Here is a 15536-nt window from a genome sequence, read left to right on the forward strand (position 1 = left end):
CTTCTTCTATTATGAGACTGTTCAAGTAGAACGAGCAATGAGTTGCATATCTGTAAGGCTTACATGACTGCAACTTAACCAAACTAACGGTGTTGATTGATTGTGTTTCTTTGGCTGGAATAGCTGCAAACATGTGCATGGTCCAACTTGTTATGTTTTACTCTTAGAGCATCTCTAGGTGGTAGTATAACATGTCAAATTCTTCAAATTTGAAGATTTTTTTGAAATTTCTCGGAATTTCATCTCTAGGTGGCCTCAAATCCGGTTGCATCACCTGCTTGTTCGCATTTTTGTTCGCAAATTTGGCAATTTGGATGCGGATGCGGAGCGACATTGGTACTGTCGCGCACCATTGCAAATGTTGCTTCATTATTATTTTTTTTACTTTGACCAGCTCTGCGCGCCAGTCGTATTATTGCGCGCCATTGCCAATGTAGCGTGCTCTAACGGGAAAAAAAGGGCAAAAAACGGCCGGAATTCTACATCCTATATCTACACTCATCTCCTTTTTCATTTTACATACACTTAACTCAAACATTTTTATCAAACAATTTAAACATTTCACATCAATCCTTAACAAACAACACACACACATTGCCAAAAAATGGATCATGAAGTGTACGAGATGTTTCCCCTTCAATCTTCATCTTCATCTTTATTGTCATCTTCTTTTTCATCTTCTCCAGCGGAAGACTCGGTAGATAGTCTTGATGAAGAATTTGTTAACGCCATTCTCCTTATGAAGTACCATTTGGCTGTACTTGCACAAGCACAAGTACATGCTCCGAAGGCACCACATGGTGATTCAAATAAGGGTCGAAAAGTGAAACATAGAAACTATGTTCTGACTTTGGAAATTTTGAAGGCCAACTACTTCGTCGATCGTCCTGTCTTTCCGAAAGAGGATTTCAAACGGCGCTTTCATATGAAAAAATCTTTATTTCTTCACATCTTCAACGATATTCAGACTCATTTTAAATACTTTCAGCCTAAATTTAACAATGCTGGTAAACTTGGTATAGATTCTCTGATCAAAGTGGCTGCAACTTTACGTATTCTTGGTTATGGTACGGTGGCTGATCAACTTGACGACCAATTATATATTTCCGAGCAAACTGGAAACCAGGCATTGATGCATTTCTGTGATGCAAGTATCAAATTGTACGATTTAGTCTACTTGCGAAGGCCAAATATTACAGATACAGAACGCTTGCTTGCACATTCTGCCATACGTGGATGGCCGGGTATGTTGGGAAGTATTGATTGTATGCATTGGGAATGACATAATTGTCCAACTAGATGGCAAAGTGCTTACAGTGGTCGTTCTGGAAAACAATATGTTATTCTCGAAGCTGTTGCAACTGAAGACCTGTGGATATGACATTCTTTATTTGGGATGCCAGGGTCACACAATGATATCAACATGTTTGACAACTCACCGGTATTTGAGCACGTGATCAATGATACTTCTACACCTGTTTATTTTAATGTAAATCAGCATAGCTATAATATGGGTTATTATTTAGCTGATAGTATCTATCCTGACTATGCGGCATTTATATAAACAATTTCAAACCCTAATGCTCTAAAGACGAAGTGGTTCGCAACGATGCAAGAAGCTATAAGGAAAGATATTGAAAGAGCTTTTGGGGTTTTGCAAGCTAAATTTGGGATTTTGGCAAAACCTTGCAAATTATGGCATGTGGAGACAATGGGTACTGTTATAAGAGCATGTATCATATTGCACAATATAATAATCGGAACTAAGAATAAAAATTATGAAATGAGGAGGTATATTCCTGATCCAGAAGGGCAACCACAGATCCCACCTACTCGAGAACACTATATTGAGGGGACTCTACAAGTTCAATCAAAGACTATGCATGATAGACTTAAAAACGATCTTGTCCAGCATCTATGGAGCATTAGGAATGACCGACGTTGATTGTTGTAATTTAATTTAATTTCGTAGATACATATTTATTCTTAATCATCAATAAACAATGTTAATCAATTTCTATTTTATTATATATATATTTTAATTTAAACTAACATATCTATATAACAAAGAAGGGTGGTGTTGGACATCCAACACTACCCTCCTAACTTTTGGATCTAGGTTATGAGGTGGCGAATCCTAGGACTTATGAGGTGTGGGTTGTTTAATAATGTGGAACAAGAGTGTTGCATCATTCTTGAAGTCAACAAATGCGGCTGGACTTTTAGTGGACTTCGGTTGGGCATTTTTGTCATGCTTCTAATTTTCGATTGGAGTTTTTTAGTTGGTTGGGCGGTTTGTCTTTGGGGTGTCGGGCGCGCAGATGTGTCGTGCGACGGGGCGAATGAGCATCAGGGCGCCGAAGGTGTGCGTATTTGTAGTACGGGGGGTGGATACATCGGGCGCCGAAAATGCGTATCCGTCGTCGTGAGGAGGGGGCTTAATCTTGTGACGACGGGGCTAAAGGCGCATATCTATCTATGCCGTGCACGCACGGGCAAATACTAGTATTTATATAAAATTAAAGTTTATTCATATTAAAAAACATATTAAGTTACATAGTCATAAAAAATAAAATGATTAACATTAACCATTCACATTACAGCACTCTAACCACTCTTAACCTTTTCCATTATAGCACCTAACCACTCACATTTTCCACACACCAAACACTTCAATAGATTAAAACTTTTTCTTTCAAGGTTCGCAAACTTTTTCAGCTCTCTAACACCATTACAACTATTTGGGCATGATATCTGTGCATAGGGACAATACCTATACCAATGATCATCTTCGCCACAACACATGCATATCAACAAACTGTCTCCATATATATATATATTCAATACCAGGACATATATTATGCATGCATTTCAAAAATCTTACTTTTTTCATCATCTTCGTTACAACTTCTATGTATGAGCATATAACCTTGACAATATGGTGCATTAGGACATCTTTTGTTCATATACTTACATGATAACGCAAGGTGTTTTCTTGAGGTGCAAATTTGGCACCTCTCTTGATCGAGTGTATCAAAATAACAGGATTGTTGAGTTGATTCGGCAACGTCGGTATGTTGGCTAGTTTTTTGCAATGATGAAGAAGAAGCCATAGTTGTGGAAATAGTTTTAGAGTGGGGTGAGAATGAAGCAATTTGTGAAATTCTGGACTTTCTACTCGATAGCACGTGATATTAGTAATGGGGCGCAACAATGGTACTAGCGCGGTACTAGCGCACGCCATTAGCGTGGTGGCCCTACATTTAATTTTGCAGTCGATATTTGCGAGCAGATTCTCCAAACTTTTTTTTTTTTCAAATTTGAAACGCCATTAGCGTGGTGGCCCTATATTTAATTTTGCAGTCGATATTTGCGAGCAGATTCTCCAAACTTTTTTTTTCAAATTTGAAAAGTATACTACCACCACCTAGAGATGATCTTATCAAAGGTTAGTGCCCAAAGTGAGAAAGAGCATATCAACCTTTAATAAGGGGGGTGTGTCCTTAATTATTAGTTATATACGTTATCTGTTTTTTATACTACGCATAATTGCATAAACATAATTGAAGATCTACTAGAGAAGTAATTTAAAAAATCCCAATTTTGGGTAGGCTTGTAGCTAGAGACAAAATAACATGCTTTAAGTAATATGCAGTTAAAAGCTGAAGTACTACTATACTAACCAATTCCTTAGGCACTCGCCCATTGTCTCATGTTTACAGCCAAATATTACCGCACCAAGCTGCTCTTTTGTATAATGATATGCGGGTGCACCGCTATTAACACCGTGGGGTATGTGGAATTCTGTCTCCCAAAGTGTGTGTTTCGTTCTTCTTTTTCTTTGAGTGTGTTTCTTTTCTCCGTCCACCTGCCATTCTGTTAAGCCACAGATTCACCAAAGACATTAATCATTGATATAAGAAACCATGACTCCCATACAAATTGAAGCATAACACTTAGAGATACTCAGAGATAGACAAAAGAAAAACCTCGATCACATGTACTTTTTTTTTTTTTTAGGCATGGAACAAGCAAAATGCTTATAAATTGAATAACAAGAGAATAACAAGAGAAGCAATAATAAATTGCATGAATTTTACAATCGCAGCATTTATCCTTTACATGCAAGATTATGCAAATATTGTACTAGGAGCATCATCTCCTTCACTAATAAGCCATCAATTCAGCAATCGGACCATTTGCTTCACATGATAGAATCAGACCTTCGGTACACATGAAGACCCATTAGGAAGGTCATATACTCCAATTCAGCAAGGCTTGTCCTTATCCATTTTCAAGCGAACGTTGAACCATTTGCTTTTCTTCGGCCTATCCTTTGCCCAATGTTTTTTTACGACTGGTTTGGCGTTCTTCCTTCTTGGATTCTTTGAAGGAATCATTGCTTTTGCTACTACTCGAACTTCGTTTCAGAGGAGGAGCAGTTGAGTAGGAGGCATGGATTGTGTTTCTTTATTTCAGTAGTTCATCAATCTATATAAGTAAATACGTAACGATCAAGTAAAAATGTAGTTGCTCCAGTTCAATAGTCAATGATGTGGAACAATTCATAAGACTATGAAATCCAAGACAAAGAGTGAAGGTAAACTCACAGCTTGCATTTCCTGTGCATATCTATTGGTCATCTCTGTGAATTGTGCCAACACCTGCTATGCAGAACAAATGTGAGAATGAACTTATCTATACAGGATAGAAGGAGTGCCTACGCAAAAAATTTAACCTCTCTATACTCAGTTTCAAACTTGGATAGTTCCACCCTTTTTTAAGAAGATTCGAGCTTCCACGTACCGAGTTTATCCTTTTCTTCCGAAAAAGGTCCAAAGACAAAGAACTTCTATTACGTAGCTTGCACTTTTAAAGAAGTTGTCACCTGATAATAAGGACCGAAGATTTCAGATACCATTCCAAAAAGATTAAGAAAACGGCCGAAAGGCTAAGAATCGAATTAATCGCTCAATCCAAAAGTACCATTTCCCATAGATCAAGTAAAAGCGAACCCGACCATAAACGAGAAAAATACATGGGTGCCTGCTTTTAGCTCGGATATTTTCACATGGCTGAAATCCGTCCAATTTTTAAGGAAAGCGATGTCGGGATCCTTTGTTGCTGCCACCGAATTGATTGCTTGATCCAACCGGTAAACAGAAAACCAAGAAAATACATCCCAAATTGAGGTACATTTTCCTATTTTTGTGCTCTCCTCCCCGCAATGCCAGGCTTAATACACCGTTATCCTCCTCGTTCAAAAAATACAATAGCTTAAACTTGCTCTTGTCCGATGATTGGACTCGGCAGACAAGGCACCGCTTTTGTGCTTCTTGTTCGGTTATGTCGACAGAATAAAAGTGAGCACACTGTTTCTCAACCTTCTTAGAACAAGATTGTCCCAGCTGAAGTGGATGAACAGCATGTCTTGTGACTCAAAATTAGCAAGGAATACCAAATGACTTGAGTAAATAAAGAAAGTAAGGTAAAGACTAGAACACAGTATAAGATGGGTTGCGAAAATTTGAAAACATGCAACTTAACACAACATATGACCTTCAATAGACTGGAACGGTGGAAGATGTCTTGTAAAGTAAAACTTAGATAGGTGGAATATACTGAATTAAAGACCACATGAGGAGAAATCACATCATTCAAACATAGAGAAATTTGATAACAAGTAAAACTTGCCTTTTTCTCAAGTTCCGACAAATAGTTTTCAAAAAGATCCTCGCGATCTCTAGGACGTTCAATAGCCTTGAATCGCTCGTCATCCTCAAACATGGATATTGCTTTGCTAGATAATAATGAAACAATTCATATAGAGCGTTAGAAGTGACATTACATTTAAATAGTACTCTGCTTATACCGTCTCAAAATACGAATAACAGCATGAAATACGTTGAAAGGTTTCAATTTTATAGCAAACTTTACTATCAACACGAAAAATCAGTGCTACTTAAGAGAGAAGACAAACCTCCATCTTGTAGACGATGTTAGTTCTTTGGACTCCTGTCAAGCAAAAGTATCAATTAGTTTCCCATCTTATTGTTGAAAATAATAGATTTGGGAGTACTATCCGTCTTACTTCTAGCATTTTCGTGAATTCTTCTCGAGACTTTTTTTGTTTAATGAGTCTTTCCTCGGCTTCCTGTTTTTTCCTTTGACCCAAGTACTAAAATACAAAAAGTACAAGTAATTACGATATCACTGATGACGAGAAACAAAGAGAAGCGTAGAAGAAAAAGAAAATGAAGAACCATCATTGTGAAGGCTTACCTCATTAAACGCTTGCTTTTTTTCTCCAAGTGTTCTCGAAGCTGCATATCTTTTGTCATTAAATATTTTTTTTTTACAAAATCTTTGAACAACAAAGATCATTTTAATTTGGTGGACAAAATTTGATGACCCAGGCCATAATTTTCGTATGAAGTTCTCTTGCTACAATGTAATATGATCTGCAAGTGCAGTGCAAGTCATCTCAACCGCAGTTTTCCCCGATGGCATCCACCAATACCTCTTTGGCGAAAACACAATAAGAATCTCGGTGGTAACTTCACTTCAAGAAACACGAATCATACCGTAAGCCCTTGTGGGTCAAGTTGTTGCAGATGCCTTTAGCGGCTTGGGCTTCTCAACCACAATGGTTTGTGTAGTCGAACCATCCTTGCCACAGTAGTGATTCGCAAAGCACACCTTGCCACCTTTGTTTGGGTCAATTACCCCGGCACTGAATTAAGTTCTCGTGACTTATCTGTCATTGCATTATATCCAATCTCCCATTCTCCTGCTTTTATTTTCTCAACAACTACCTCTCCTTCAACGCCGGCATTGTGGGCTATTAAAGATGCAGGAGCTACAAGTGCCTTTTGCACAATGTCTGCACCTAGCCGTTCATCAGCATCATCAAATTTTTCCTTAATTGCAGGAACAAACATTGATAGGTGAACCAATGCACCACCACCACCAGGAACGATCCCTTCCTCTATGGCAAAAAAGTTGCATTCTTTTTGCATCCTCAATCCGAGCTTACGATCCTCAAGCTCGGTTTACGTAGTAGCACCCACCTTTATAACTACAACTCCACGACAACTTGGCAATTCTCTCGGCCAACTTCCGAGAATCATACCGCGAATCCGTCTCCGGATAACTCCCTTTTTATTTGAGCTATTCTAGCGTGGATCTCATCTTTTGACGCAAAGATCCGCAATTATTGTGGTTGAATCCTTGGCGATGGTCACCTTTCTCGCAATTCCAAGCTGCTCAACTTCAGTATTTTCTATCATCAAGCCCGGATCAATCGGCTTGGAACTCAACTCTGTTAGAATGGCAATATCTTGAAGAAGAGCCTTTAAGCCTCTCACCACCAAATCTGGTGCTTTTATTGCAGCTACATTGATGATACCTCGAAGCTTGTTCACAACAAGGGTAGCCAAAGCCTCCCCAAATGACATCTTCAAATAATAATAAGTAGTGGAGATCGCAATTGGGTTGTCTTCTCCAACAAAGGAATTATATCTTTTATCGATGAAATCTTTTGATCATCACCAAAACCTTTGCATTTTCAAACTTAGCAATCAACTTCTTTGGATTTGTCACAAATTGTGGGGAGATATACCCTCTGTCAATCTCCATTCCTTCTTCGACATCAACTGTTGTCTCAAAGGATGATGAAGACTCAATAGACAAAACACCATCAGCCCTAACCTTATCAATAGCATCGGCAATCATGATACCAATATCCTCATCATTTCCAGCAGAGATAGTGGCAGCAGCTTTTACGTCATCACGACCTTCGATGGACCTTGCTTTCTTCTCTAGCTCTGCCACTAGACCCTGTATAGTCTTATCAATTCCTTTCTTAATCGAGACGGGATTTGCACCAGATGTAACACTCAACAACCCTAATTTAATGATTTCTCGTGCAAGAACAGATGCTGTCGTTGTCCCATCACCAGCGGAGTCATTTGTTTTACTTGCAACCTCCCTTATGAGAGCTGCACCAGCATTTTCCATAGGATCTGCAAGTTCAATTGCCCGAGCAATTGTTACCCCGTCATTCACCACTTTTGGGCTACCATATTCATAGCACTAGCTTGATATAGTCATAGATACAAGAAAAAAGCCCGCTATGTACAAGAAGGCCTTATCTGAAAAAAGATAAGAGTAATACCTGCTCAAAAGCAAATCAAGTTGAGGCAGGACGACCAGAACCTCCTCAGATCCAATTTGTTTTAACAAGGAATGAATAGCTGATGGAAAAACTGCAAATCAGTTTATAAAGGTTAGGCACTAACTTATTTATACATGAATTTTCAAAAATCTGACTAGTTTTGAACACTATATAATCTCCTAGCTTAATCTAAGATAATTTTAGTACACGAAAACCGGAAGAGTTGTTAAACCGCTGTGGAGTTGAAATGGGTAGTGGAACTTGAATTGTTTCGAGTCGTTGGTGCGAGAGGTGAAGAGGGCAAAATACACGGATAGTGGAGAGCGAGATAGCTGGATTAAAAATACACGAAGAGATATATAGTGGAGATCGAGCGAGATCTTTAGCGAGATAGTTGGGATTAAAAATAAACGAAGAGATAGCAGAGAGCGAGATACTTGGGATTAGAATGGCAGTTGCCATTATCGTGAGTTCGTGAATGATATTCCTGATCGAGATAGAGAGTACTGTAGAGCAGGAGTTCAATTTTTTTTGGACTTCAATTTTTTTTGGGATTTCTGTTTTCTTTAATTTATTCCGAAATATTTGGTATAATAGCTATTATATCATTTTAGTGCCGAGATATTTGGTATAATAGCTATTATATCATTTGAGTGCCGAGATATTTGGTTTAATATCAATTATATCAATTCAATGTGAGATAAATTAAATTTCCTATTATATCAGTTTTAGAATGGTGAGATAAATGAAATTTTCTATTATATCAGTTCCTATCCACCAGTGGTAAAATCCATATATTTTATCTCGGTTAAGTAAGAGGCGAGATAACAGATTTATACTCATAGTTAGTTCCTAAATTACAGGACATATTATCTCATTTACATGACATATTATCTCTCTTATCAACAGAACCGAGATAAGGCTAATTTTAGAACCGAGATAAAAACCCTTTTTTTTAGTAGTGTGTATTGGTTTTAGAGGGAAGCTTTTGAGAGTAACGAGGCTCTTGATATTAAATTAGTAACAATAAAGCTAGGGAAAGAAACAGGATATACAGACAATAAAACCGAAGAAATTTCTAGTCAACACCTGAATGAGTGTACAAACTTATTGTTATTTACGGCGTGGTATTTAAAAACAAAAAGTCTTCCCTATCTCTCTCTTTCTCTTCAGTCGTCTTCACTAAAGAGAAGATCAGGAGGCATTTTACCGTGAGTTCTATTCCACTTTCTTGTTTTTTTGAGAATCTTTATTGGGATCCCATCTTTAATCCGTGAGCGTAGCGAACTCTTGAGGTCGCTTTTCTAAAGTCACCCAAAAAACCACTTGCTTCGTGTCACCCTCTCCTTTGTCTGGCCGTATCCCCAAATAACCCTTACTTTGTGTCTGACCGTACCCCCCTTTTCTCTCATTTTCTTCGCCTCCAACCTCTCCCAATCTCTCCTCCATCCTACCGCTACAAACCTGTTCTCACAATCTGCTGCTTTACACAACCACATCCGACCTCGTTGGATCTAACTCTCCCGATCCTCTCTCTATTCTCGTTCTCGTATTCGCTCTTGGATTATTTAAGGGAAAGTTGTTCCACTGGATTCTTTTTCAATTTCTATGACTCCCCATAGTCAAGACAAGAGATGCAGTTTCATCACAGTCAATTCAGGTATGAAGAATGTCGACTACTAATTTTTTTACCAAATTGTGTTTGACATAACTTGTGGAGTTCTTTGGTTTTAGCACAAAAATTTTTTTCTCCCTCAAAACCCTTTTTTGCCTCGAAGAAGAGGAACTAGAGAAGAGGTATTTTTTTTTTCATCTTCTTATTGCTTTACTTGTTTGTGTTAATATATAAACAATGGGATTGTATAAAGGGTTTTGAGGAGATCCGGTTACTGATTTTGACACTAGTGAGGTCGTGGTTTTGTGTTTTTTTTTTTTGTTTTAAGTCATGAATTGTTTATATCATATCTTGTAGAATTCCTATGTTGTTGTGAATGGTGTATTGTTGATACTTGGTATTAGAGCCATGATTGGACTTGGTGATCATAAGATTCTTTTGTTTGTCAACCTTGTTCTAGGGAATCCATGGCATCAAAGTTACATCAATTGCAAACTAAAGCGGTTTTAGGCCTCGGATTTGTGGCCAAGCACGGGAGTGCCTATTACAAGCGATTGTTGGAGCGAGAACAAGCAAGACATTCAGGAGCCTCCCACTGTGGAGAAGTGCAATTTATTGTCAAAGCAGTTGTTTTATACCCGCCTTGCAAGGTACTTCTGTTGATATCCATTTTCCACTTGCTAGATCTTAAAATGATGAATCATATAAAGATAGGAGTAACTGTTTGATATATTATTTCTGTGAACTTGTAGTCATGTTCCATCATTTGTGCATATACTTGGACTATTTTCCTTGTGTATTGTCTTTCTATAGACATATATTGGTCTTTCTTCTAAATTGCATTTTTACGCATAATCCCTGGACGTGCGGAGGCATTCAGGAAGGAAATTGATTATGTGAAGCATATGTGGAGGAACAAGCGGGACTCAAGGTTGAGGATGCTTCCAATGTTTGCTCTATTTGGCCCGGAGTGCTTTTGTTGGTTTTGTGTTGGTGAGATCGTGGGAAGAAGATTCACATTCACCGGTTAATGTGGTCGAGCGAGCAACCTGCTTGAGGAAAAGGAAAATAAGAAGATCAACAGTATCTGTCAGTTTGCATTTATAACCATTTTTTTCTCCAAACCAAATTTTACATGGAAATTTTGTTGTTGCTTCAAAACATTATAAGCTGTTTAGTAGTTTGCAGGATAAGTTGGTTAGCCAGCTAATTACCAATATTCTATCCTCATACTAGGTTCTCATAATTTGAAATATTCACATTACAATTAGAGCATAGTGCATATTGGATTCAAACTGCCCCGTTGAGGATGAATATCTGCATGAAGTAAAAAGCTTCTATATATAAGAGAAGGGCTTTCTTGTTCTTCACTCCCGTTCGTGTCTGTTTGTGCGTGGATGTCTTGCAGACTAAAATGGAAGCGGACATCTTATAGCTTGGGAAGATTGAGGAAGAGATCGATATCACTGTTAAAAATTTGAATGAGAAAGAGGAACTGATTTTGCTGAAGGAAAAAGAGGCAAACAAAGTCGATGATGTGAAAGACTACGCTTAGTTTCTCGCATCTTGCAATGGCGAGAGATCGGCTGCCCTCGAGTTAGGTGACCTTGAAGAAGCTAACACTTTACTTGCAGAGGTTGAAGCAGCAGACTCTGAGGCAAAACAACTTCAACAAGCCCATGATTTGAAAGAGGAAGAATTTGAAAATACAACTAAATAATTCATCTCAATCGAACTTATTGCCAATCTGGGACGCAGACGATTAGCTTAAATGGCCGCATCCATTTCTGTCTCTGCAGTGTGAGAATTGCAGTTATCAACATCTGGAAGGATTAGTGGAGTTAAATGTTGTTGAACTACAATTACCCTTGCATGTTGCTATCCAATCCAAAGGAGGAAGTGGAGAAGCCCGAAATAATTATTTTTATGGTGAATGCCTCTTGATAGAATCAATTCTAGAGCTTACAGTTGGACCACGGGCGGAGCGACATATCAAATGTCTGAGAATGCTTCTATGGTTTTCATAATTTTTCCAATTTTGCAGCTTTGCCTATTCTCGTTTCCGACTTTCCATGATTGAAGTATCTATCGTGCTTTTTACCCTTGTCACACTTCGAGTTTGTTGTGTAATGTAAATGCGATGAGGGTTTATATCATTTCCAAAAGTTTATGGCCGAGTTACTGTAATAAATTATCATGCAAAGTTGCAGTGCAATTTGTTTCGTTTGTTCAGTACTTGAATAGGTAAAGCTCAATAAAAACGATTAAGTTGTTATCAAATTCTTTAAGTCTGTTTTCTTCCAGTTAGGATTTTCCTTTTACATGTCTAAAACATGAGAATGGCTGAATGTGCCATGGAAAGAATGTAAGCTTTGATTGACTTGATTGGGATAGATTCGAATTCGGGGAGCTTCTTGGTGCTATGTGTTACGGATATCTTGGAACTTCTTTCAAGAATTCAAGCCTTTTCTTTAGGCATAGAATGTCAAGTAATTTTTTCATGCGTTTTTTATTGCATAGAATGTTTATGACTTCTTTAGGTTTGAAAAGAGGTTTGCTGAACTGGGGTTTGATTAAAAGAAGAAGATTTTAGTGTTGTGCTTTTCAAATTTGAGGCGATCTAATGAGATCATTTGGAAATGGGATTATTTGGTTTCGGATATTATGTGACTTAGCTCTAAACATAAAAGGGCTCCATTGGGGTGCCCATCGTAATGCATGACTACTTAACAGGGGAAATTCCTACAAATACTAGCTTATTTCATTGTTGGGATAATGGTCTACTTCTTTACATTTACCGTACACGTAATTATTGATAGATAATTCTGTGTACGTGCTAAAGTATTACACATGTTAATACACGACTGTTGGTTCAAGTACGCAATAAAATAATCGTAGCAAAAAGATTCAATCAATATTGTTACACTGAGTAAACTACACAATAATATAGTCTATTTTTCTTAATTTATTTGTCTAATTATCAAAAAAATTAATCAAGTCGTGGAAATAAATAAATAAATATAATATATATAAAAAATGTGAGCCAAATAAATGATATACTATGCTCACGCCCACTGCAATGCAGTATACTAGTATATATTTCTTTCAATTAAATTCAGTATTCATTTTAAGTGGTTTAATTATTGGAAAGTTTTGTATCTTTTGAAATTTGTTACTGTTGAGAGCAAAGTTGATAAATACTATTTCTATGCAGTGGGCAGATGCAGGGTTTTGATTCAGGGCTAGCATTATACAGTGTTTAACCACTGTTTATGTCCAACAATCACTCTTCAGTCCCAGAAAACCAGCTTAACTTCTCTTCCACGTTTTAATATCTAATTTCTAAAGTCGGTTTTCCTATAATAACACAATGAGTACGGGAGAACTTCTAAGCATTGAACCTCAAGAACTTAGATTCCCATGTAAGTTTTTCTTCCTCATTTCAACAAATGTTCTTGAATAATGCTAATTGTTTGGTTTCTTGATTTTTTTTTCACTAGTTGAATTGAAGAAGCAACTTTCATGTTCTCTTCAAGTGTCAAATATGACCGATAATTATGTCGCTTCCAAGGTAAGTTTTCTTTTGATCAAACCTTTTGAGTTGGAGTTTTTAGCTTCTTTATTAATATATGTTAATTGAATGATTGAATTGGTGAATTTAAGGTCAGAACAACGAATCCAGCCATGTATTGTGTTAGACCGAACTTCGCCATTGTTTTGCCTAGATCCACCTGCGACGTTAGAGGTGCGTTTTTTAAGTTGATTTCATTGTTTGTGTAATTATTTGAGTGCCAACTGGGATTTTTTTTATTATTTTTTTATTATTTTATTTATTATTATTATTTTGAAGTTACTATTATTTGGTATTATTTGTTTTAGTTACAATGCAAGGGCAAAAAGAAGCTCCCCCTGATATGATATGCAAGGACAAATTTCTTTTTCAGAGTATAACTGCTAGTCCAGGGGCAACTGCAGAGGAATTGGTAATAATTTATTTGTACATTCACATGCTGTAGGGATTATATTGTATATCTTTTATTCAGCTGTTGTGGGTTTGAAGTAATGGACGTGGTTTTTTTTACCAGTTCTCCTTATACAATGTTGCTTTATGGTAAATTGTAGAGGTTGAGTTGGATTTCTTATTGTGATTTCATTGGTATATATATAATAGAATCAGAATCTAACCTAATGGAAGTGGGTTTCTGATCAGTTCAACTTGGAGTCTAGGAATTTCATTAAGGAATGCAAGTTGAATGTTGTTTATGTGTCTCCAAATCAACCTCCCACACCGGTTTCTGAAGGAAAGTCATCACCAAGGGCTTCGTTATCAGAGAATGGGAATATGAATAGTTCTGATGATACTGCAGTAAGTGTTTAGAACCTATGGACTGTTTGATATTTTTTTCCTTCATTTTCTTTTATCTTTTCATTCCAGTGTTTGGTGATGTCATTTAAAGATAGCAATGAAATGTTCTACTTATACAATGTTGCGTATTTCTTGCAGGCTTCAAGAGGTTCTGATGAGGCCAAGGAGAAATCTTCAGAGAAAAAAACCAATGGCAGCTCAAGTTCAGTTGAAATGTCCTTGGGTGAACTGGAAAGAAAGAAAATGAAGCGATATTCATGTGGGGAGCTTACAAGCATTACAGAAAATTTCACTAATGAAATAGGTTCTGGTGCATATGGTGATGTTTTTAAAGGTACATTGCCGAATGGTCTGCAAGTAGCTGTGAAGAAACTAAAAAACACTACGGTGAATGTCGTGGAATTCACATTCATGGCTGAAATGAGAACAATGAGTAGTACTTTGCATCGCAACTTAGTTAGGCTCTATGGGTACTGCTTTGAGGACAATATGAAAGCACTTGTCTACGAGTACTTGGAGAATGGATCTTTGGATAAGGTTTTATATGATAATCACCTTAATTTACGGTGGGAGAATTTGTATGAAATTGCCATAGGGACAGCAAAGGGCCTTTCTTATTTGCATGAGAGTTGCGATGATGAAATAGTTCACTATGACGTAAAGCCTGGAAATGTGCTCCTTGACTCAAAACTTTCTCCTAAGGTTGCAGATTTTGGATTGTCTAAGATTTCTCAAATGGATTCGAGTCATATATCCGTGATCGAGTTTAGGGGGACCCGTAGATTTGCTGCCCCAGAAATGTGGATGCAAATGCCAGTAACTCCTAAAACTGATGTATACAGTTTTGGAATGATGTTGTTTGAAATTCTGCGGAGAGGGAGTAACCTTGATGGCCAAGAATGGTTTCCTGGACATGTTTGGGAAAAGTTCAAGAATGGACAACTTGATGATATTATAGAGTATTGCGGCATCAAGGAGAAAAATAAAGTAAAAGCAAAAATATTATCTACGACTGCTTTGTGGTGTACTCAGTACAGGCCCTCTGAGAGGCTGACGATGGGCGTTGTGGTGCAAGTACTAAAGGGGAACATACAACTTAAGTCACCTCGTGATCCGTTGCATCCTTATACTGTATCTTCAGGCACAAGGAGCTTGGGAGGTGGTTCCACAGAAATTAGTGTACCTCCCCAATCACCGGATTCTTCAATTGTTTCTTCCACGTCGATTTAAATATACAAGCCCTAGCTATATGACATTTTTTTTATAGTGAAGAGTAGTGTTGGATGCTCAAGTGGGTTGTTTGTCTATGGACTCTGTACTATATTTTAGTTTGCGTTGAGCACATCACAGACAATAAAACTTTGTTCCTATTGCTCTCA

At 37.5% G+C, this 15536-nt stretch overlaps 3 protein-coding genes and 3 pseudogenes across 4 annotated transcripts; 4 read left to right on the forward strand and 2 right to left on the reverse strand.

Annotated features, from left to right (window-relative positions):
* The first annotated feature begins 739 nt into the window (after nucleotides 1-739).
* LOC147503440 (uncharacterized) lies at nucleotides 740-1282 on the forward strand. Its single transcript, XM_086604841.1, has one exon. It carries the CDS (start codon nucleotides 740-742, stop codon nucleotides 1280-1282), a length of 543 nt encoding a protein of 180 aa, XP_086460967.1.
* Nucleotides 1283-1609: 327 nt separating this feature from the next.
* On the forward strand, nucleotides 1610-1945 carry LOC147503441 (uncharacterized). Its single transcript, XM_086604842.1, has one exon. The coding sequence runs from the start codon at nucleotides 1610-1612 to the stop codon at nucleotides 1943-1945; it is 336 nt and encodes a 111-aa protein (XP_086460968.1).
* A 2245-nt stretch (nucleotides 1946-4190) lies between these two features.
* LOC147503442 (chaperone protein dnaJ 16-like) lies at nucleotides 4191-5787 on the reverse strand (annotated as a pseudogene).
* An 813-nt stretch (nucleotides 5788-6600) lies between these two features.
* LOC147503443 (ruBisCO large subunit-binding protein subunit alpha, chloroplastic pseudogene) lies at nucleotides 6601-8084 on the reverse strand (annotated as a pseudogene).
* Nucleotides 8085-10258: 2174 nt separating this feature from the next.
* LOC147503444 (uncharacterized) lies at nucleotides 10259-10822 on the forward strand (annotated as a pseudogene).
* Nucleotides 10823-12967: 2145 nt separating this feature from the next.
* Nucleotides 12968-15536, forward strand: LOC147503445 (PR5-like receptor kinase). 2 transcript variants are annotated; one of them, XM_086608086.1, is made up of 6 exons: nucleotides 12968-13213; nucleotides 13292-13362; nucleotides 13455-13536; nucleotides 13671-13774; nucleotides 14002-14157; nucleotides 14296-15536. In XM_086608086.1, exons 1-6 carry the CDS (start codon nucleotides 13162-13164, stop codon nucleotides 15385-15387), a joined length of 1557 nt encoding a protein of 518 aa, XP_086464212.1. In that variant the 5' UTR covers nucleotides 12968-13161; the 3' UTR covers nucleotides 15388-15536. The 2 variants fall into 2 exon arrangements, with proteins under 2 accessions (XP_086464212.1, XP_086464213.1); XM_086608087.1 differs by lacking the exon at nucleotides 13671-13774 and having other exon boundaries at nucleotides 12975-13213.

This window comes from Coptis chinensis, chromosome 4 (assembly GCF_015680905.1).
Source record: "Coptis chinensis isolate HL-2020 chromosome 4, ASM1568090v1, whole genome shotgun sequence".
In the NCBI taxonomy this organism is placed as follows: Eukaryota; Viridiplantae; Streptophyta; class Magnoliopsida; order Ranunculales; family Ranunculaceae; genus Coptis; species Coptis chinensis.